Source organism: Trichechus manatus, unplaced genomic scaffold (assembly GCF_000243295.1).
Source record: "Trichechus manatus latirostris isolate Lorelei unplaced genomic scaffold, TriManLat1.0 scaffold00023, whole genome shotgun sequence".
NCBI classification, from domain to species: domain Eukaryota; kingdom Metazoa; phylum Chordata; class Mammalia; order Sirenia; family Trichechidae; genus Trichechus; species Trichechus manatus.
Window position 1 is genome coordinate 18351448 of NW_004443959.1, and position 23177 is coordinate 18374624.

A 23177-nucleotide genomic window follows, 5' to 3' on the forward strand; every position below is an offset into this window, starting at 1 on the left:
TCCCTGGTTGTTGGGCGAGAAAAGACCAAATGGGAAACAGTCTCCCTGGTTGTTGGGCGAGAAAAGACCAAATGGGAAACAGTCTCCCTGGTTGTCTGACCATTTATCTGTCCAGTGTCACGACGATGTTGTTGTTGTTAGTTGCTGCGGAGCTGATACCCACTCATGGTGATCCCATGTGTACAGAGTAGAACTGCTCTGTAGGGTTTTCAAGGCTGTGACCTTTCGGAAGAAGATCACCAGGCCTGTCTTCCAAGGTGCCTTTGGGTGGGTTTGAACCACCGACCTTTTGTCTAACAATCGAGTACTTAACCGTTTGTGCCACCCAGGGACCCCATGTCATGATTAGCTCCAGGATAATATTGACCATAAAAGGTCACTAGGTGACTTAAATGGTTTGCTCTAGCCAGAAGGTTGGTGGCTCAAACCCACTCAGGGATACCATCGAAGAACCACCTGGCAATCTGCTTCTGTTAAAATACAGCCAAGAAAGCCATACGGATCCATTCTACTCTGAAGCACATCGGGTCGCCATGAGTCGGAATTGACTCGACAGCAACAAATTTAATATTGAACAGGGGCCGCATCCGCTGGTGGTTTTTCATCGTGGTAGAAGTTTAGCCCAGTTGGTGATAAAATAAAGTGCACCATAGAAAAGAGATACTTTTTGAACAAAGCTCAGTTTGCATTTTCAAAAAGGTCCTCCTCAGGACTATGGTATATAACCATTTTAAAATAGAGTGGTAAGAGGTGGAAAATGTAGAGGCGACGTCCCCACAGCCACCAGTCGCATTCTTGGGTCTGTGTCTTATATTATCATCCATGTGGATCTGAAGCTGTGTTTTGCCTGCAGCCAGAAGAGCTGGACCCATTCCAGGAAGCTCTAGAAGAAAGGCGGTATCCTGGGGAGGTGACCATCCCGAGTCCCAAGCCCAAGTATCCTCAGTGCAAGGAGAGCAAAAAGGATTTAATAACGTAAGCATAGTGTGAGGTGAAATGATTACTCTTCTGAGCTTTCCCTTCCTTTGGCTTATTTTTAAAAATCGGATTTGTATATGCCTTGCCGTTTTTGAGCATGCGACATTCGCAGCATATAAATGTTTCAGATTGCTAGTTCAGTAAAGTGAGAAGCTAACTGTGTATTTGCTTGTTCTTAATGATGCTCTATTGTATGGAGGCGCCATTTTCATTTAATCCTGTGCACTTTGCAGCTTTTCTTTAGGGTGCTTAAATCCCCTTGCAGACATTGCAGCTAAACTGGAAACAATGAAATTTTTTTTTAAGTTTTTTTTTTTTTTTTTTAACATACTTACTATTTTGGCTGTTTTTGTTTTTGTTTGGTGGCAGATGTCCAACACCGGGGTGTGATGGGAGTGGTCATGTGACTGGTAATTACGCCTCACATAGAAGGTGTGACTTCATTTTTTTCATGGTGGATTCTGTCTTTTCAATTTATTGTTTTCAGCTTACCTCAATAATGCTGTCAAAGTAAAAATGTTGAATTTTGTGTCAACCCTTTAAGTGCTCTATGTTGACCTTTAAAAGCATGCTAATTTGTGTGTTGTATAATGTCTTTTATTTTTGAATAAATTACCTAAATTCGAAAACATTTTTTAAACGTTTAAGCAAAAGTGTACAAGTATTTTATCTTATCTTTAAAAAAAAAAAAAAGTTTATCAACCAAAATATTTTCTTGAATTTATATTTCAACATATTCAGAGTGAAGTTTATAAAAAATTCAATATACAGCACTTGCCCCCATTGCTTTTCTGCATTGAACTTTTTAATTTCGATCTTTATGTTGTGTTTGTTCGGGAGGTTTCAGCTATTTAGAAGGGTGACTTACTTGAATATCCTGACCTGTCTTACAGTCTGTCTGGCTGCCCATTGGCTGACAAAAGCATTCGAAGTATGCTGGCCACCAGTTCACAAGAACTCAAGTAAGACTTAATGAAACTAATTCTCTGTTTTAAAACTCTATCCACTTAGTAGTTCACAAAAAAAGATGTGTGATTTAAAAAGAAAAATGTCTAAAACTAGTTCACCTGTGCACATCAGTGCCTTTACGTGGCACCCGGGGTTATGTCCTCACTGTAGTCACTTTGCAGGGTAAGCCATTCTGCCTTTTCCCCTTTCATTTTCCTCTAGTTCTCTCATGTCATATCCTTTCTATCTTGAATTTTGAAAGCATATTTTCTCTTCAGATATTCATACATATGGAAGGGAGATTTTACAACATTACTCAAATTTTTAGGAAATGATTGCAAATTAAAAAGTCAAAAATTGACATTAAACAAACAGTGATTACTATAATGATTTAAATTATGGATATTTAAATAGCACTAATGACAAAAATCACCACTATAATAGCTAATTTCTTAAATACACTGTGGTTGTAGTTAATACTCTTTAGGATAGTGATAACATAATTTATTAATCTGTGTAGTCATGGTATTCACAGTACAAACATACACACACACATAATTCTGATAGTTTTACCTCCCTCTCCGCTATGCCTATAATTTTTCCTAAATTTTAAGCATAAACATGGTAAAATCACCTACATTTATACCTCCAGCCTAAGGCATTGTGGTTTTTCTCCTTTGCTTATATGTGTTTACAGGAGTGTGTGTATATATAAAAAATATATACACACCCCTATATATTCACACACATACGGTGAACCGCAATTGATATTATGAAGATTCATCCATATTCAGTTCCCAGACAGGTTTTGGAAGAAGTTGGTACAAGTTATAGAACGTGTATTAAAAATTTAAATGCTCAAGTTGGAGTAGCCATTCAGGTCTATGTAAAGAAAGAAAGTCAAGGCAAACAACTAGAAAGAAAGTTCCATAGCATGATGAGAACCAAGAATATTAAAAAAAAAAAGAAAAAGTCTTTAATTATCTTTTCCACATGAGACAAGTTACAAATACCATCACGTCAAATTGCTTGGTTTTCATCTTGCTTGGAAAAGGCTTTATGACCAATTGTAAAGAAAGTGCTGTTTTCAAGCCTAAATTTGATTCCTTTCCTAACTATCCTGTCCCTACTCCCACACCCCCACTCCCTTGTGCTAGACCAGGGTTGTCACTAAGTGTAGGATTTTGTTTCACACCCATGTCATTTTTTACAGGATCCCTGTTCAAGGCGCTAGTGCCATAGATCATCTGCTCATGTTCAGTGACTTCCTGAACTAGCACTTTCGTCACAAGACTCTTGGAGTTATCTTCATGGAATTTAAACACCTGGAGGGTATCCTCTTACTTAACAGCTTTAAAGTCTGTAGCATCATCCAAAGCAGTGCGTAACGGACAAACTAGCTTTTAGAATCTCAAAACGGACAGCATTAGCAAGGACAGTACAACCCACTTTGTTAAGGCATCTTTTTTCTCCATGGCATGAAGCCATATGCCCCTCATGTCAAAACGCGATTCACTCCACTTGGAACTTGGCCAACACATCAGAACATGGCAACATTGCTTTGAATTTCTTGATGAGAAACACTTGGCAAAAGTCTGGCATATCTCCAGTTCCATCAGGCCAGCTGTAAAACAAGAAAATAGCCTTTGCACAACTTGTATTTAGTACTGTTTCTAACTGGTTAGTGTCTCAAAGCCCCCAGAGACCAGAATATTTTTCTATCGGGTTTAGTTTTCATTGGTTTGCATCCCTTGAAATTGAGCTTAGAAGTGTATGTGGATCTGAAATTCCAAGCTGAACTGCTCGACTCACCGGTCCCATTTCTACAGTTTCAGAACTTTCTTCTTATCTTTTTTTCATCTTGGAAGGTGGGTTAATGGTCCTCTTCACCATCAGCATCTTCAGAGGGAGACGGTTTGGCCTTCACATCCTACAGTTCAGTGTTCAGGTTGGTCAGGTCCCTCCTCCCGCCTCTTCCTGGAGACACACGACCTTATCTTCCAGAGGGCAGATAGTCTTTTCCTAATTTTGGCTAATCTGAAAGCCTCATCTATTCCTAAACCCATCTTTTCGAAAAGAAAATCCCATTTTGATTGACTCTCTCTGGGAAATCAAAACTTGGCCAATTTTCTGAAATGGTCCATTTCTATTCATGGATCTTAGAAACTAGGGATTTCAATTTAAACAGTTACTATAAAAAGTCTAATGTTTAAATGACCAAATTTTACTAGACGACATGTCTGTCTAAACTGAGGAAACCTGAGATAATAGTCTTTTCTTTTCCTTTCACCTTTTAATAGTGATACAGCTCCATATATTACCTTCTCTTCTGAGTCAGAAAGATCTTTTGGGTGGCTTTCCCAAACATAGGAGCATGGATTAGTCCCTTAAGATTTGCAACAGAGTTCTCTAGTATAATTCATGCATGTGTCCTTTTCAGTAATTATTCTTTATGTATTTTATTAAGGAACTTTGGTCAATTCCTACAACAGCAGCATCTTACTGATTAAGAGAATGAAATCACACCATTCAGCAACATAATACTCTCTACTTCTTCATGAAGACATATTAGAAAGTGGGTCCCAATTATTTCAAAAAAAAAAAATGGCTTTCTCCATTATACATCAATTAACAAATGGAATTTACTGGAAATTTTCCTTTTGTCATTCCAATGTTGAATTTAATAGTTGGCCATTAACAGGACATTCTTCCTCATGGACAAAACAACAAGTTTTGCCAGATAAACTCCGGGTCTTGGATCCTGAAGCCTCTTAAACACACTGAGATAATATTTTGCTCCATTCTTATTCAGAGCAGCAAATGGGGGATATTCTGGAAAAAAAAAAAGAAATTTTATGTCTATTTATGTACAATATGTAAACTGAAAATGTATTAAAATTTACTGTGCACATGAATATTATTCAAACTCTGGAACTATTGCTTTCTCTGGTCCCTAGTCGCTCTGATAGAGAAAACGTAATTCAGTGGTTCAGAAGTGAGATAGGAAGCACCATAGAGTAAAACTGAACCTTCAAGGTGGCCGGCAAGGATCACCACGGTTCAGAAAGCGCCTGTGACTTGCACATCCTTTCAAGTTGATGCTTTGAGGTAGAGTCAATAGTTACGTGGCATATACCTTCCACAAACCTACCTCACAGGGGTGTTGTGAGGGTTCCTGACTGTAACACTCATTGAGAGCCAGGTCAAAAGAATAAAAATGTGTAAATTAAAGTGATTTTTTTTTTTTTTTTTTGGCGAGAACTCGGCTTAAGCGAGCTCTGATTCTGAAGGGAGGTAACATTTCATTCGCTAGATTCACCTGAAAGTAGCAACTTGAAAGAACTTGCAAATGACATCATCGTCAGCCTTTTTTTTTTTTAAAGAACCACGGTCTCATAGCCATGACTTCGTATTTCTATTTCCAGATTTGTTTTTATTTGTAGATAAGGCCATAATCTAGGTGTTTTAGCCATGTCAATAACCAGTTTAAACCAAATCAAACCAGATTTCCATCAGAAGCAATTAGCTCTTAAAATGGGCCTGAAAATTGTCTTCCATTTATACGTTGGTTGGCCAAATTTAGATACCACCTTATTATTCATATCTTTACCTTAGAATATCATGCTTCCAGTCATGAGTGTAATTCCTTTCAGGAAAATAAATTTAAAGCTACTCTTTAGTATTTATTTCTTGATATTTGAACTTTGATTTAATCATTATTGGGGATAGGAGCGACTTTCTGTCTCCTTGTCCTTTACAATTTTCTCTTACACATTCTGAAAGTCTCTAAGAATCTTTCTTAGGTATTTTTAGCTTAGGCATACAGGAATTTTGGCCACAAGTACCATAAGCTTTTTTTTTTTTTAATTAGGTAACATTTATTTTAAAGTAAACCTTAAATCAAAGAATTAAAATTTTAAACATGGGCCAAGATATTACTTTTAGCTAAAGGCTACTTATTTCTAGAATTTGCTATGGCTTATTTTTATTTTGTTTTCCAACTATAAACTTAATACATGCAGCAGGGAGGATTATTTGCCAGGATCTAATAGAGCTTTGAGTCATCCTACAGCTTCCATTGTTTGTGGTGCAGGGAGTTCATCCACTTTTACAGCACCTCAGGTTCTTAGAAATAATCCTCGTTTTTATAATCTCTTACCTTTTACAGTTTACAATATTAAATCGCACAGGCTTTGTGCATTACAACTGCCCTCAGTTCAGCTCTAGCCTCTATAACAGACAGCTGCATTTCCTTATCAGAAGAATGAGTTGACCTCTGTGTAAATTTAGCTCCTTTATGGCAGAAAGTTATGGGGAGATTCTAGCCTCCACATTTGGAGGAGCGGGGTACAGACATGAGCTTTCACTTCGAAGTGTACTCCTACTGACACACTTGTTTTGGTTAGAGGAGTAACCTCATCCTGCAACTGAAGCCACTTACCTGAGAACACCTGGGTGTCTTATGTGATCCTTTACCTGCATGAGTACAGACATGTCTGTGTGAGAAGACGGGGGGTTGACATCTGGCTTCTCACATGTAAACAATATACTGGCCAGATCACTGAGAGTTAATTCACTCTAGTGAGACTTCCCCAATTCACAATGACACCTAACTGTAATTAAATACTTCGCGTTTTGTAAGGTCCTGGGCACATTACAAAGTGCTTTTGCATCGATTGCATTTGATAGAATATTAATTTGGGAGGAGAGAAGAGAAGGTATGGTTAGACCCATTTTTACAGCTGTGGAAACTGAGGCACAGAGCGATTGTGGTGGTGGTTAGTGCCGTTGAGTCGGTTTCCAACTCAGAGTGACCCTGTGTACAGCAGAGTGTAACATTGCCTGGTCCCGTGCCACCCTCCCCATCGCTGTTATGTCAGGCATAACAACAGAGTGGCGAGGCGACTCAGTTAAGATTCACAGACAATAACTGGCCGTGACAAAACTTAAAAACTTAAACTAAGTACCTTTCCCACAGCATCATGCTTTACATGTATGTTGTTTCGCAACTGAGAGTTAAAGATTGTATTTAACTACGGCTATAACCACATCAGAAACCCTGGTGGCACAGTGGTTAAGAGTTCAGCTGCTAACCAAAAGGTCAGCAGTTCAAATGCACCAGGCGCTCCTTGGAAACCCCACGTGGCAGTTCTACTCCGTCCTGTTGGGTGGCTGTGAGTCGAAATCGACTCGACCACAATGGGTTTGATTTTGGGTTTTTTTTTTTGGTATGACCACATAAAGAGTTCCTGGTTGGCACAAATGGTTCAGCACTCAACCACTAGCGGAAAGGTTTTCAGTTCAAACCCACCAAGAGGCTCCTCGGGAGACAGCCTGGGAGCTCTGCTTCCAAAAGGTCACAGCCTTGAAAACCTGATGGAGCAGTTCTACTCTGCACGCACGGGGTCGCCCTGAGTTGGCGTTGACTCAATGGCAACTGACAACAACAACAAATCACCACATGACTGCACACACCGGTTCTTTTTTTTAATGAAGCTCTCAACATTTGATCTCGTGTGGTATTTTCGTATAACCCATACACAGTGTTAACCTGGTGATAAGGACCATTAACATCAAAACTTCCAGGTACTATCTTGCAGTCAGTGTTGTCAACATCACTTGTGGAAAACCGTTCACGTGAATTTCTCACAATTAACTGCGTTTTTTCCTTGCTCTGGCAAGAGCCTAGTTGTACCATTTAGATTTCAACATCTGTGAAAGGTTTAAAATTTTCCACTAACAGCATTTTTTAAATGCCTCTAAGACATACAGATTGTGGCAGATATATTTTTATTTTATGATAATAAATAGGATTGATTTAAAATAGTTAAACACGATATAGTGAAAATTCTAAAATAAGACTGAGGATAACTCAAATTACACATGCACACATACATAAACAAATGAGCACACAAACAAATAATAAATAAAGCAAAGCTAAAATACAGACCATAGAGTGTCTTGGTCCATTGCAATTCTTACTAAAGTAGGGTTAACCAGAAAAAACTTGGATTTTCATTCTGTTTCTAAAGTGTACCAACATTGTCATCGTGAGCACATCACCGTGAGCCTGAGTCTTGTTGAAAGGGACTTGCTGAAAGTCGGGAGAAAGATGAAGATTGGGCACAATGTGTACCAACCACTGGCTCTATCTGACAAGGGTGGTTTGATTGATGGTTTTTTTAACTAGATCCCTGTAATGAATCTTCCTATTTCCTTTTCCTTCTAATTTGATTTCAAACAGCTGACCTTTCTGTTAGCAGTCAGTCTCTTTAACCACTGCGCCACCAGGACTCCTTCAAAAGTTGACATTAGCCCAAGATTATTGTTAACGGAAGGTCCTAGATGTTTGAGTTTTGGGTTATATTTTAATCACACACAAACAAACCAAAAACTAATAAGAATTCAGTGTTATAATTCACTTTATAAATGGATTCTTTGCTTTAGAAAACATTTATAAAGTTCTCTAACAATATTTGAAATGCAATTTAGGTAGGTTGGTTGGTTGGTTGGTAAGGTTGGTTTGTTGGTTGGTATGGTTGGTTGGCTTGTTGGTACAGTTGGTTTGCTTGTTGGTATGGTTGGTTTGTTGGTTGGTACAGTTGGTTTGCTGGTTGGTATGGTTGGTTTGTTGGTTGGTATGGTTGGTTGGCTGGTTGGTATGGTTGGTTGGCTGGTTGGTATGGTTGGTTAGTTGGTTGGTACAGTTGGTTTGCTGGTTGGTATGGTTGGTTTGTTGGTTGGTATGGTTGGTTTGTTGGTTGATTGGTTGGTATGGTCGGTTGGCTGATTGTTTGGTATGGTTGGTTGGTTGGTTGGTTGGTTGGTTGGCTTATGCCCCCACTATCTTCAAAGATTTGGTGCAGGTTGTAGTACAAGTCACAGAGTAAAAAATCTGAGTCACATTGTTACTGCTAAATGCAGGTCTGAGCTGCCTGCCACAAAGGCCAATACTGAGACAGGCGTGAGGTGAGCAGCAAGAGTGTTTTATTGTATATCGACATACAGAGAGGAATGAGCTCCTCCAATATCTGCCTCCCCCTCTGGAGACTGATCAGATGATTTTACTGGGACAGGGCCAGGGTCCAAAGAATCTGTGGAATGTTAGTTCCCCTTTGAGGTGGGCACGATGACCTTGTTCCAGACATGTTGACCTTCTGCGGGTCCTTTTGACAATCCTTTGTTCAGTTGTCTTGCCTTCAGATTTTATCACTTGTTGTTCTACCTCCCAAAGAGGAACTTAGGTTAATTTTTAAACTTTTATAAAATCATGGGAAAACAGGAGGGAAGAGAGAAGGAAAATAAATCAGAATCACAGGAGCATGCAGAAGTTAGCTATGCAAGCTATGCATTAACAATACCATAGTAACTGAGACGCTAGGCCTACACAGATGACATAAATGTGAAATTCCCACACAGCCCCTTTCAAGGTAATAAAATGAAGACAGGAGGGATTGAATTTAAGTTTAATGATTAAAATACACTGTTTTTCATGAAGACATTCTTTGTACAAAAGAAAACACGAAGTCTGGGCAGAGCATCTGGGTTCAAGTCTAGACTCCACTGTACCCTAGGGATGTGACCTTGGGCACGTTACTTAACTTCTCTATGCCTCAGCTTCCTTATCTGTGAGATGGGAACAGTAATGGTGCCTACTATCTAGAATTGTCTTGAGGATTAAATAAAACAACCCACCAAAAGCACTTACCACATTGCCTAGAATATAGTAAACATTCAATATAGATCATTAACAGTTTATGTACAAAAGTTCCCTATCTCCTTTTAAATTGTTACGCCTTGTGAAAATGTTAGCCAAAATTCAAAGAAGGAAAATGCAAAATTCATTTAATATTTACTGAATGACACTGTATCTACTATCTTCTATGACATCAGTGGAATAAGAAGAACTTGAATTTACAAAAAACTTCTGAGCCTCTAGCTTTGTAAGACATTACATACATCAAGTCCTTTAATTAAAAACACACACACACACAGAGCTACACTTACACTTTTTAGAATGATTGGAAAATCCTTCAAAAGCCTCTAGTGGAGCTGTCTCCTGATTTTTCCCCGGTATGTTTTTATAGTGTGGGGGGCGCTCTTGTGTGAGTGTTTTAACATAAAATATTTTCGCACTTAATGGTCACAGTTTGGTATATTGGCATCTGTCTTAGTTATCTCGTGCTGCTGTAACAGAAATACCACAAGTGGATGGCTTTAACAAACAGAAGTTTATTTTCTACAGGCTGGTAGGCTGTAAGTCCAAATTTAGGGCATCAGCTCCAGGGGAAGTCTTTCTCTCTTGGTCAGCTCTGGAGGAAGGTCCTTGTCAGCAATCTTCCTTGGTCTGGGAGCTTCTCTGTGCAGGAACCTCCGGTCCAAAGGACGTGCTCTGCTCCCAGCGCTGCTTTCTCAGTGGTATGAAGTCCTCCTGTCTCTCTGCTCGCTTCTCTCTTTTATACCTCAAAAGAGATTGCCTCAAGACACAATCCAATCTTGTAGATTGAGTCCTGCCTCATTAACATAACTGCCGCCTATCCCCTCATCAGCATCATAAAGGTGGGATTTACTACACATAGGAAAATCATATCAGATGACATAATGAAGGACAATCACACAATACTGGGAATCATGGCCTAGCCAAATTGATACACATATTTTTGGAGGACACAATCGCAATCCATGACAGCATCACTTAATCCGCACATCTAAAGCGGCTCACAGCCCATCTAAAGTTTTCATGTCCACATAGTTTCTGAAACTGTGTATTCATACCCCCATTTTTCTTTTGTGAAAGAAAGGACAGTGTGGAAACCTACTAAGCTCATTGACTTCCCAGATTAGATCACAAACCACAAGAGGACATTTTCAGAGGAACAGTAAACTGAGTAAAGTTTCATTTGCTCATTTATTTCAAAAACGTGTAATAGGTACTGGGAGATAATACAGTTTCTGCCCCCAAGGAACTCACGATCAATTATTTAAGGCATACCAAAGGGGGAGGGAGAGGAGACACACACACACAGGGCCAGGGAGGGAGAGAGAGAGATTCCTGGGATGGTATGTGAGCCAAGAGGAGACACACATAGAGTTTACTGACATTGGGGACAGCAGAAGGTGACTAATAATCAGGAAAGCTTCTGAAATGTAAAGATTGAGGTAGAGTTAGAAGGATGGTTGCAGTTGACTTAACAGCGGGTGATCAAAGTGAGGGACAGGGCAGGTGCATAGAGAAGTAGGGTGGAATGAGCTCAGTCTATTGTAAATGGTTTTCTGAGGATATGGCAAAGGATGTCACTAGGGAGAAAAGCAGGAGCTTGATTGTAATCAATCCTATCTACCATGCTAGTAAGGAATGTGGACTTTATTCTGAAGCTTAGGGGTAGCCACAAGGAATTTAAGCAATGCCCTGAAATGATAAGATTATCAGATCGTTTTAGGTAGATCTTCGGCGCAATGGTTAAGGGCTCGGCTACTAACCAAAAGGTCAGTGGTTCAAACTCACCAGCGTCTCCGTGGAACAAAAGACCTGGCAGTCTGCTTCCGTAAAGATTACAGCCTAGGAAACCCTATGTGGCCGTTCTACTCTGTCATATAGTGTCCTATAGGATTGCTATGAGTTGGAATCAACTCGACAGCACACCACAATGACAGAAAATAGGTTGACTCAGAAAAGAGGCTAGAGATAAGCGTTACTACAGATGAATACATCTGCGAGACTGAAATAAGGCAGTGCAATGGGAATAGAGAAGAAGGGTGGATTTAAGAAAGATTTGGGAAGAAGAAGGAGCAAAACTTGATTTCTGATCAATCAGAGGCGGTGAAGAGACAGTAGAGTCTAAGGAGACTTTACAGTTCCTTTCCTGGAAAGAAAGGGGCAGCAAGTTGGCTAGATTTGATTGTCATGGATTCATGAATTCAGTTTGAAGTGCCAGTGTCCAGAGCAATGGCTTATCACAGTCAATATTAAATAGCAGGGCCTGTCACTCATGTCATTTTCCAAATAAGATATTTACTTGGACCACGTATTCTCTCGCAGAACAGGCCTAAGTACCTTCTCTGATTGTCAAAATGAAGGATTCGCACAACTCACTGTAAATGCCTGCCTTGAAAATCTGTTCTTCATGTTGCTTTTAGAAAATGGAAATTTTTATTTTTCATTGATATTTTGTCATCCATTTTCATCAAAACTGAATGAAACATGATGAATGTAGCTAAGATCCCCCAATCAACAATCAGCTAAGTAACATAACGATTAAAGTCTTAGTTAAAAGCTTTCTCGATCTATGCTTTCTTCATTGTTTGCTATGGACAAGGAATTTTACCTTAGCAAACCCCACTCTGGGGAGATCATCATACATTTGTATTAGAGAGAGGATGGATTCAATTGACATTCACATTTCATTTTACCTTCAGTCGGCCCTATTTACTGACTTCCTGACTAAATTAGTTTTACCACTTTACAACTCATGTGTTAAGCCATTTAAAAAGTAGTTGATAAGGACTACATACAGTGTGCTGGAACTTGCAGACTGGGATACCTTACGTTCTTTCTCAGGAATAGTGGTTAAAGTTAATTTCTAAAAATCAGTCAAAGGTGGCTTTATGTTTCTTTGTCTTTGAATTGTAGCAAACTTGGGGAATATTTTAATTTCAGAGTAAGTCCATGAGGCAGAGTCTTCTTATGAAATAATATTTCTTAGCATTCCATTCTCACATTTTGAAATCAGAAAACATCGAAACTACTTTATAAGGTTGATGATATTTATTTTCAAACAAATAAAAAAATCCTTTGTGATCAAAGCAAATGTAAAATAATACATTCTATACAAACTATTTGGTATTATTTGAATAAATTTATTTATTTTTTTAATTTCCAGATTAGTAACTTTTCTTTTTAAAACATATACAGCATATTTGACACAGATGAATAAAATAAAAAATTTCTTTTTCTTTCACTGTTAAGTACTGCAGTTTTAAGCTAGGATTGTCAGCCCGGACACACTTCCTTTCATGAAACATTTGTAATTGTCTTTGAGTCCACCTCATGTATCACGTCTAATTCAATCTGGCCTCTCCTCAATTACGGGGAATCCTGGCCCCATATTCATCTTACTCTTGGCTCCTCCAGGGTGATTCTGAGAAATGACCTCCTATCGACTCTCAGGGAACTCCATGTTTGTATCAGGTCCCTGGACCGCACAGCTGAGGGAGAAAGAGCCCTCTGTGCTGGAAATATCTGACCAGTAAAGATAGGCTTACGTCCGCTTTTAATTGTGAATTTGAGGTTTTAATCTAGTAAACACTTAGCTAATTTATAGTTCCCTGGAGCCAAATAAACAAAATTGAAAATAAAGTAGATGTTCCCTTTGGGAAATTATTGACAAGGATTTTGGAGGGTATTTTTTTGCTGGCAGTTTCAGGAGAGAGCTTGGTTCCTGCCCGTTAGGCGGGCACCTCCAGCTCTGGGCAGGTCCCTGCAGCCTGAGCACTGACAGCTCTCAGGCCACTTCCAGACCTGGAAGACGTTGACTGGATCAAGGAGCAATTTGGTGGACAAGGGAGGGCTAGAGAGTAGAAATCCTCAGAAATAGCATCTGCAGTTTTCACCTATCTAAGTATTTATTTCTAAATATGATATGTGATCTTTCAGGAGTGACTATTCAAGGAAAGTCACATCTCAACCACTGCGTTACTTTGTTGGCCTTTATCGCGTCCCTGGCAGTAGTAGGATTCCATTTAATCACCTACATTTTACAGAGCCTCTAGCTTCCATCAGTGCTTACTTGTTTTCTTCTACCTGTAATAAAGAGATAGAGAGAGCTCGTCTACCTTTGAAGAGAATTTGAGATTGTTATAATAGGACAAACAGAGAAGGCATAGTGCTCTTACCAAATATTTTTTTCAGAAAAAAAATATAGAGCAAATACTTTCTAATAATAAAAATTAAAACGTAATTTGGCTTTTAGAAATGAATACCTACTGGGCTATCTAACAGAACTTTCTATGATGATGGAAATGTTCCATAGCTGAACTGTCCAGTATGGTAACCACTGGCCACATGCCGTTATTGAGTACTTGAAATGTGCAGCTGAAGACCTAAATTTTTAATTGTACTTAATTTTATAAATTCTAATTAAATTTAAATAGCTACATCTATCCAGTGACTAAGGAGCCCTGGTGACACAATGGTTAAGCGCTGCTAGGCTGCAAACCAAAAGGTTGGTGGTTGGAACCCCACCTAGCTGCTCCTTAAGAGAAAGGCCTGGCAATCTGCTCCCATAAAGATTACAGCGAAGAAAACCGTATGGGGCAGTTCTACTTTGTCACATGGGGTCGTTATGAGTAGTCGATTCAATGGCACCCAATAACAACATTAAGTGACTACCTTATTGGACAGTGTTACATGGAGCCTTAGAAATAATTTATATTATTCTTCATACTTTGATCACATTTTAATAAACACTCAGGGGTATTTTACTCCTGCTACTGAAAAGTGTATGATCTTTTTTAGCATCTGAGTCCTCAACATTTTCGTTATGTTATTAAGCCACTGACAAATAGGCTAATCCTTTTATATGTGCATACTGGTCTCTTTTTTTCATTGAGTGCAGTTTGTAGACGGAATAAAGCAGAATAAGACATCAGTCTCACAGTGTTGCTGTTTCAGAGTAGAATCGTTACACGTGCATTGTGAAATAAAGGAAGACTCACTCCTTAGAACCATTAGGCAGTATTCAAAGTAAGTTAGCGGAAAGTCCAAATTATGTTATTTTTAAGAGATATTCAACTTTATTACTTTCAAGTATGTACAGAAATTCACATTTGGTTAACAAGGTGTCATCAAATAGGTCATTAGGCCACCTACTTTAATGGCTAAATAAACCTGACTTGTAATTAGTGTGTAAATAATTGGGGCTGTTAACGTTTTTAGAAGCCTGTTTTCCACTAGTATTTTAAGTACTTCTCTTTCGAGCTTGCTTATGCCATTACTTCGCCTACCTATAGAGAAAAGCTCGCTACACAGACATCAACTTCAGCATTTCCCTTTCCCCAGCTATTGTTAGGGTCTGAATTCTGAAGATGTCATCATAATGCATGCTTCATAATTTAGGATACAAATTGGTGTCTTGTTTCAGCTCATTTTAAATCGAAGAGCCAATAAAAAGCAACTCAACATTAACTTCAGTGCTTACACATATTTTACTAGGTTTGTTTGAAGCAGCCCCCACCTCACCGCTTCCCTGCTCCTGTGTTCCCTATTACAGATGTGTGAATGGCTACTTCTCATTTACTCACCTCTTGTTCTTCATTTTATCCTCCTGTGGTCAACTTGGAGCCCTGGTGGTACAGTGGTTAAGAGCTCAGCTGCTAAACAAAAGGTCGGCAGTTCAAATCCAGCAGGTGCTCCTCGGAAATCCTGTGGGGCAGTTCTACCCTGTCGTGTAGGTCCCTATGAGTCGGAATCGGATTTATATAATTTTTATCTCAATCAAACGAAGTACACAACAAAATAACATCAGTCGTTGGTTGACCATAAAAACCCGCTGCCATCAGGTAGATTCCAACTTGTAGCGCCTGGTGGATTCGAACTGCTGAACTTTTGGTTAGCAGCCGAGCACTTAACCATGGTGCCACAAAAAAGTACACAGCATATACTGTGAACCCATGTGCATCCTCTTAGCTAAAAAAAAAAAAAAAAATCAATTCCGACTCACAGAGACTCCATGTGTGTCCTCATAGAACTGTGCTCCGTGGAGTTTTTCAATGGCTGACTTTTGGGAAATAGATCGGGTGAAAATATGTTATTAATCAGGCAAGGGATTTTTTAATGATTTTCTGCTAATATTAGCCCATGAAATTGAGAAAGTAGGGAAAAGAAGAACAAAAATTATAATCCCACCACTCTAGTAGAAATGGTGGCACTTGGATTACTCACAATGTGTCTATAATTTTGAAGCCTGCTTTTTTTCCCCTAAAATATAGATTATGTGATCATATTTTAATAACCCACTGCCATCAAGTCAATTCCGACTCATAGCGACCCTACAGGACAGAGTAGAACTGCTCCATAGGGTTTCCAAGGAGTGGCTGGTGGATTCTTGAACGGCCGACCTTTTGGTTAGCAGACGTAGCAATTAAGCACTGCGTCACCAGGGCTCCCATATTTTAGTAAACCAAAAACGAAACCCGTTACCATCAAGTTGATTCCAACTCATAGCGACCCTATAGGACAGGGTAGAACTGCCCCATAGAGTTTCCAAGGAGCACTTGGTGGATTCAGACTGCCAACCTTTTGGTTAGCAGCCGTAGCTCTTAACCACTACGCCACCAGGGTTTCCTACATTTAAGTAGCTACGTAATATTTCTGAAAAAATTTTTTGCAGCTTCCATAATAGAAAACAATAACAAAAATTCCCCACCACTGAGAATCCAGGCATTGTGAAACACTTATAGTCTATGGAGACGTATTCCTCATCTGTAAAATTCTATATTAACAATCTCCTTACAGTGTTAAGTACATCATACATGTGGAAGTACTTTGTAAAGTGTGATTATATGTATACTGTATGTATCATTTCTTTTATACACCTAATAACCGAAAAAAAAATTTTTTATCTCAGCTTTTAAAATAGCAATAGGTGAAAGTCTATATTTTGTAATGTGATTAGTATGTAAAACCCTGTCTTCTGTCTTTAAGATGCCTGTTATTACGGAAGCTGTGCTCTAGTCTCCGGGGGTGCAGTAGTGAACAGACAAAATCCTTATCCTCCCGTTACTTCCTGGAGGAAATGAAGGAGCAAGCCAGGCAGATATCTGGGAGAATCACATTTCAAGCCAAGAAAGCAACAAGTGTACAATCTGAAGTGACAGATGCTTAGAGGAACCCCCAGGAGGTCAGGGAAGGAGGAGGTGGGGGAGTTACAGGACATGAAGCAGAGAGGCAGGAGGAGACTAAATGGGGTCAGGGCTTACAGGCCACGGTAGGATTCTGAATTCTATTTTGAGTGAGATGGTTTTTCAGTACAATGGTGACATCATCTGATGTATTTTTACAAACTGCTGTGGTAGCTGGGTAGAGAATAGATTGTAGGGTGGCCAAAATAGAAGGAAGACTAGTTGGTAGGCTACAGTGATAACCCAGGTTAAAGACGATGGTGATTTTAAACCAGGTTAGTAGCAGTGAAGGTGATGAGATGTGGTCAGACTCTGAACGTATAAGTAGAACTAATAGGTTTTGCCAAAAGAGTGGATATGGAGTGTGAAAGAGTGGGCATGAGAATGACCCCAAGGTGTTTGCCCCCAGCAACTACCATTTCCTGAAGTGAGGAAGCCTGCAGCAGGGGAGGTTTGGGGGAATCGGGAGTTGGAAGTTAAACCTGTACATTTGAGGAGCTCTGGTGGCACAGTGGTTAAGAGCTACAGTAAGCTCTGTCTGCTAACCAAAAGGTTGGCAGTTCAAATCCACCAGCTGCTCCTTGGAAACTCCATGGGGCAGTTCTACTCTGTCCTGTAGGGTAGCTTTCGGTTGGAATCAACTCGACAGCAGGATTAGATATCCATATGGAGATATGGAATAGTTGTACATGCATGCAGGAGTTCAGGAGGGAGTTGTATATGTAAGTATAGAGTCCAGGGGGGAGGTCCAGGCTAGAAATATAAACGTGGAAATTGTCAGCGTACAGATAGTAAAGTACCATCTGTGAGACTTTTGTCATGGATCACCAGAGAGTGAGTGTAGATAAACAAAAGAAGTCCAAGGACTGACCCCTTCTTCTTGCCCCACCTAAACCGGGTACTAAATCCCAGGCCGTCTGGATCTCTGTCCGTTTGAACACTCTCGATGGTAATAGGTTTGGTTTTTTTGGGTTAGGAGAGTCCTGGAACCCTGGTGGCACAGTGGTTAAGAGCTCAGCTGCTAACTAAAAGGTTGGCAGTTCAATTCCACTAGCTGTTCCTTGGAAACCCTATGAAGCAGTTCTTCTTTGTCCTATAAGGTCGCTAAGAGTATAAATCAACTTGACAGCAATGGATTTGTTTTGGTTTGAGGTCAGGGGCAGTCCTAGGATAATTTGATTATTTTCTTGAAATGAAAATCATTAAAAAAAAAAAAATTGAAATCCTGCCACAGATATTTTCCCTCCAGAATGCCTCCACTGACCATAGAATACAGCATTCCTACTGCCTACTGCTAAAGAATACCTGTGAGAACGAGATTGATAATGTGATTTGCTGGCAGCCTGCTCTTGAACCTCTGGTTCCCTGTGTAGAGGACACATCGTAGGGGGACAAAAGTAGAAGGAAGATCAGCTGGGCGGTGCATCAATAATGTAGGTTAGAGATGATAGGGGTGTAGATAAGCAGAATTATTTTCAAAAATCAAAAACGTACATCTGATTTACTAAGATATAAATGTTTGGATATTATTTAAAATATGATCCTACTCAATTTTTTTTTCTTTAACACGTTAACAAAGAGAATTTCACCTGCACAATTACGCCCTTAGAGTGTCACCTGGAGCAGGAGAATGAGCGGGGAGTAAATTCATCCTACTTGGGTTTTTGAGTAAGTCATTTATTCCAAGTAAGTCTTAGATTCCTCATCTGTAACGTGTGCTTAGCAAGATTACCTACTTTGTGAAGACTAAATGAGCTAATGTATGGGAACGCGTTTTTCAGTTTTTGATAGTTGTATTCCTATTGATTAAAAAGTTCAAACTCTGCTGACTTCTAGTTAAAAGTGGCCAGATCCTGTCTCTCTGTTCTGCTTAGTGTCACTCCTACACTGCCATAGAGAACGGCTGTGCATCTAGAAGCATGAGTAAAGGTAAAGGGCATGGCTGAAGAGCAACTAGTCTTTCTGCTCGGCAGTAACACTGCTTCTACACCAGCTTTCAGTTCAGCAGCAAAGAACGTATGTCTTTCCTTGGTTACTTGCTAAGTAACCAGACAGTCCTGGTGCAGGTGATGATGACATGAGCTGGTCACCAAGAACTAGATTGGACTCATATCATTTTGCACGTGCACGGTTTTGACACTTCCAGGCAGCCCTGCAGAACAGAGCCTTACATTTAATAGATTAAATAGCAATCGAGTCCCCTGTACATGCAGCAATGGTAGCCAGCGCCAACTTCCCGCCACAAAAGCTGACATAATACAATTCACCCATTATCATTGCCTCATTGTGATCTTGAGCAATAGAATTTTTCAAAGTCATATGAACCTTTCAGCTAGTGTTGCCCAGTTCCCTCGCTTCACAAAGGAGGCGACTAGGGTTCAGGGAAATGACCTCTTGTGCCCAAGATCATGTGGTTGACCAGTCTGCTGACCCAGTTCATTGCCCTAGTTCAATTCTGAAGTTTTGCCTTCAGAATTCTTTGGTTTTTTACAAGGTTATGTTGTACAAGTAAACTTATTCTCACTTACTCAACAACTCATTTACTTTTTGGATTCCCAGCAACGCACAAAACATTCTGTTAAGTGCTGCAGAACCCACATTCTAGCACATGACATAAGCTACTAAATAACCACAAGAGCAAGGTAGAATGCGACCACTGTAAGAAGAATCAGTCAAAGCATTCTAGGACTTTCTAAGTGTGAGATATTATATTCAGTTTCAGGAATTAGGAAACTCAGTTAATTTCTGAAATAGTGTTGTAGTTGGACTTGGGTGAAACAGCTGGATTTTGATAAATAGAAGTGTCAAGGAAAGGCATCTCATAGGAAGCGGCTGCGTATAAAACGGAACCAAAGAAGGGATGATAGCATATCATTCTGGCACCACTAAATATGCATAAGTCTGAAAGGGTCACTTAAGAATTACCTGTTTGTTTGTTTGTTTTTTTTAAAAGTTGTTGTCTAGTTGTTTCCAGCTCAGCAACCCAGTAGGACAGAGTAGAACTGCCCCGTAGGGTTTCCAAGGCTGTAACCTGTATGGAAGACGACTGCGACATCTTTCTCCCAAGGAGCGACTGATGGGTTCGAACCGCTGACCTTTTGATTAGCACCCCAGAGCTTAACTACTTTCTAGGAAATAAAATTTTAGGATTTTTTAAACTGTCTTCAAGCCTTAAGGTGAAATAGTCTGCAAATCTCTGAGTATGCCATATTCTTCCTGTGAAAAGTAAAATCAAAGCATTTCTCTCATTAAAATATATGGCTCCTTAATTTGCATTCCAGCTTAATTGTTCTTTCAGAGTCCCCTGATGTAGTGGTAAACAGTACCCAGGTACTGTCTGAAAATCAGATTATTGCCAGTAACATATCTCCACTAAAGGAGGATGATTTTAACTCTCTTACTTAGCCTTCTATTAATACAACACCTAAGCCTTGGTCTGCAGACATGGGTCAGCCTAAAGGACCCTTAAACTCCTGAAAATTCCACACTTAATCTTCTAGAGCCATGGAAATAAGCCCAAACCAATGAGAACAGCTACCTCTTGAAGTTGTGTATGATGCAATTGACATTAAACAGCCAAAGAAAAGAGAAATTCATAAAAGTTTCCAAAAGTGGACTGTGATTGCATCCTGGCTCCTATGTGACAACAGGAAAAATTTCTATTTGGATCTTTCTATTGAACTCATATCCACTTTCCCACATTGAAAACTCATCTTAGAAAATAAAAATGATTTTTATCTGTTTCCAAAAGTTGGGTTATTTGCAAAAGGAAATGAGATGAAATTTCTAGTTATTTTGAGCATGGACCTCTCCTTGGTAGGAGAATTGACTTTTCAAGAATCGTTGCCATTGTAAGATTCCCCGTGCGTAAATTCCTTCATTCACATCCATCCAGTACATTCTACTCTCTTGCCTCTCTCTCTCCTTTACTTCCTTCCCTCCTGACTTAAGAGCCCCTTGTTACTTTCTTCTCTCCCTACAAGTCCATCCAATACACTTCCAGCATCCTTTAGCATCACTTGTTATCTCTTTCCAGCACCTGTGATATTTATTCGATTGCAGATATTGAACAATCCAATGTCTAGTGCTTTTTAACTGATAAACTTTCCAGTCAAATAGCTTTGCGTATATACTGTTCTCCCAAGGAAGGTTATATCTATTTACTGGATTTTGTATTTTGGTTTGTTTGTTTTAAATTAAGTATGTAATGGTTTAGCTTAGTTCTCATAACTTAGATAGGTTCACGTGTGTGTGGTCAGAACTCACTACAATGCAAGCTCCACGAGTCTGGGATTTTGACTTGTTTGTTCACTGCTATATTCCCAGCACCTAGAACAGTGCCTGACACACAATCCGTAAACCAAACCCATTGCCGCTGAGTGGATTCTGACTCATAGTGACCCTATAGGGCAAAGTAGAACTGCCCCATAGGCTTTCCAAGGAGTGCCTGGTGAATTTGAACTGCCAACCTTTTGGTTAGCAGCCATAGCTCTTAACCACTAGGCCACCAGGGTTTCCCTTGGCACACACTAGACACTGAATATATATGTAGTTAGTGCATTTAATTGAACCATAACTTCGAGTCATTTTAATTAATGTCGCCTTTCATGAGCAAGATCTTTACCAATTGTTGTTGCTGTTTGGTGCCGTTGAGTCAGTTCCGACTCAGCAACCCTGTGTACAACAGAACGAGACACGCTCGGTCCTATGCCATCCTCACAATCTTTGTTATGCTTGAGCCCATTGTTGAGCCACTGTGTCAATCCATCTTACTGAGGGTCTTCCTCGTTTTCAATGACTCTCTGCTTTACCAAGCATGATTTACCAATTATGCCACCGTATTCCTGACTCACACCTTTGGTTCAATCAGATCTTGCTCTCAGAATAATCCTGTACTGATCACGTTCTCTCTATATATAGCCTTGGAGTCTGCGTTGGGGTATCTGGGTGGTGTTTCTGCTTCGTTTTTCCCCCCTATTCTTATCATGATAGGAAAAAGCCCTGGTAGCGCAGAGATTTAAGAGCTCAGCTGCTAACCAAAAGGTCGGCGATTCGAACCCACCAGCCACTCCACGGGAGAAAGATGCAGCAGTCTGCTTCCGTAAAGATTACAGCCTTGGAAACCATATGGGGTGGTTCTGCACTGTCATATAGGGTCGCTAGGAGTTGGAATTGACTCAACGGCAACTGGTTTGTTTTTGGTTTGTTTTTTTTTTCATCATGATAGAAATTTTTGCCATTGAAAATGTCTTCTAATTCCCCAGGGATATCAAGTGGAGCAAGATTTTAGGCAAAGTAAAAATAATTATTTAAATTTTTGTTTATTGTTTCTTTGCAAGCATTTGGGGTCTATTGTCTGTTTTCTTAAAAGGCATTCTTTTAAAAAAATTAGTCAGAATATTTAAATTGCATTCATAAAGACTTCTCAAAAGCCTAGACACTCTACAAAACCTTCGAACTTTTAAAGAATGTGATATCAGACCATAAGCATCAAGAGTTAAACCTTTTACAATCTCTCGATAATATCAGATTGTTTCTTTCCCAAGATTCTACAGTTCAAGGCAGGAGGCAGTCAGCAGAGAGCAGGGGTGAAGAGCACAGACCCTGAAGCCAGACCTCCTGGCTTCAAATCCTGGCCTGACCACTCACAAGCTGCATGATCTTAAGCAAGTTGTTTAACTTTCCCAGTTTTCCCATGTACAAATGGGGATGATGCTAGTACCCACTTGGTACCAAAAAACCAAACCAAACCCATTGCCACTGAGTTGATTCCAACTCATAGCAACCCTATAGGACAGAGTAGAACTGCCCCATAGGATTTCCTAGGAGCGGCTGGTAGATTCGAACTGTCGACCTTTTGATTGGCAGCCATAGCTCTTAACCACTGCGCCATGGGTCCTTGTAAAGATTTAATGAGTTCATATTCGTAAAGTGCTCAGAATGGTACCTGGCACCCGCTATACGCTATATAAACACTTGTTAAATAAAAGAATGGGGTCTGAGACGACAGAGAGGCAAGGACCAAACCATGAACCCCTCGTAGGGCCAAAGACATTTAAGTGGGAGAGTTTTAGGGTAGAATGAGAGTGATTAGGCAGAGAGGAGGGAGGAGTTAAGTGGAGGAGTTCAAAGGAAACGAAGGACAAAGACAGTCCACATCTCAACACCTAAAATTTAACCCAATTCCAATAATGAATGAAATAAAACTTCTGTTTTTTTCAATTTTTTATTTTTATTGTGCTTTAGGTGAAGTTTTACAGAACAAATAGTTTCTCATTAAACAGTCAGTACACATATTGTTTTATGACATTGGTTAACAACCCCACGACATGTCAACACTCTCCCTTCTCGGC

At 39.7% G+C, this 23177-nt stretch overlaps 1 protein-coding gene across 4 annotated transcripts in view; it reads left to right on the forward strand.

Moving 5' to 3' along the window:
- The window catches only part of MYT1L (myelin transcription factor 1 like), a 216084-nt gene that overhangs the window by 102039 nt on the left and 90868 nt on the right, over nt 1-23177 (forward strand). For all 4 annotated transcript variants that reach the window (XM_023728299.1, XM_023728300.1, XM_012554559.1 and 1 more), the window contains exons 12-13: nt 854-975; nt 1872-1940. In XM_023728299.1, coding sequence (XP_023584067.1) covers nt 854-975; nt 1872-1940 — 191 coding nt within the window. The remainder of the gene's footprint in view (nt 1-853; nt 976-1871; nt 1941-23177) is intronic.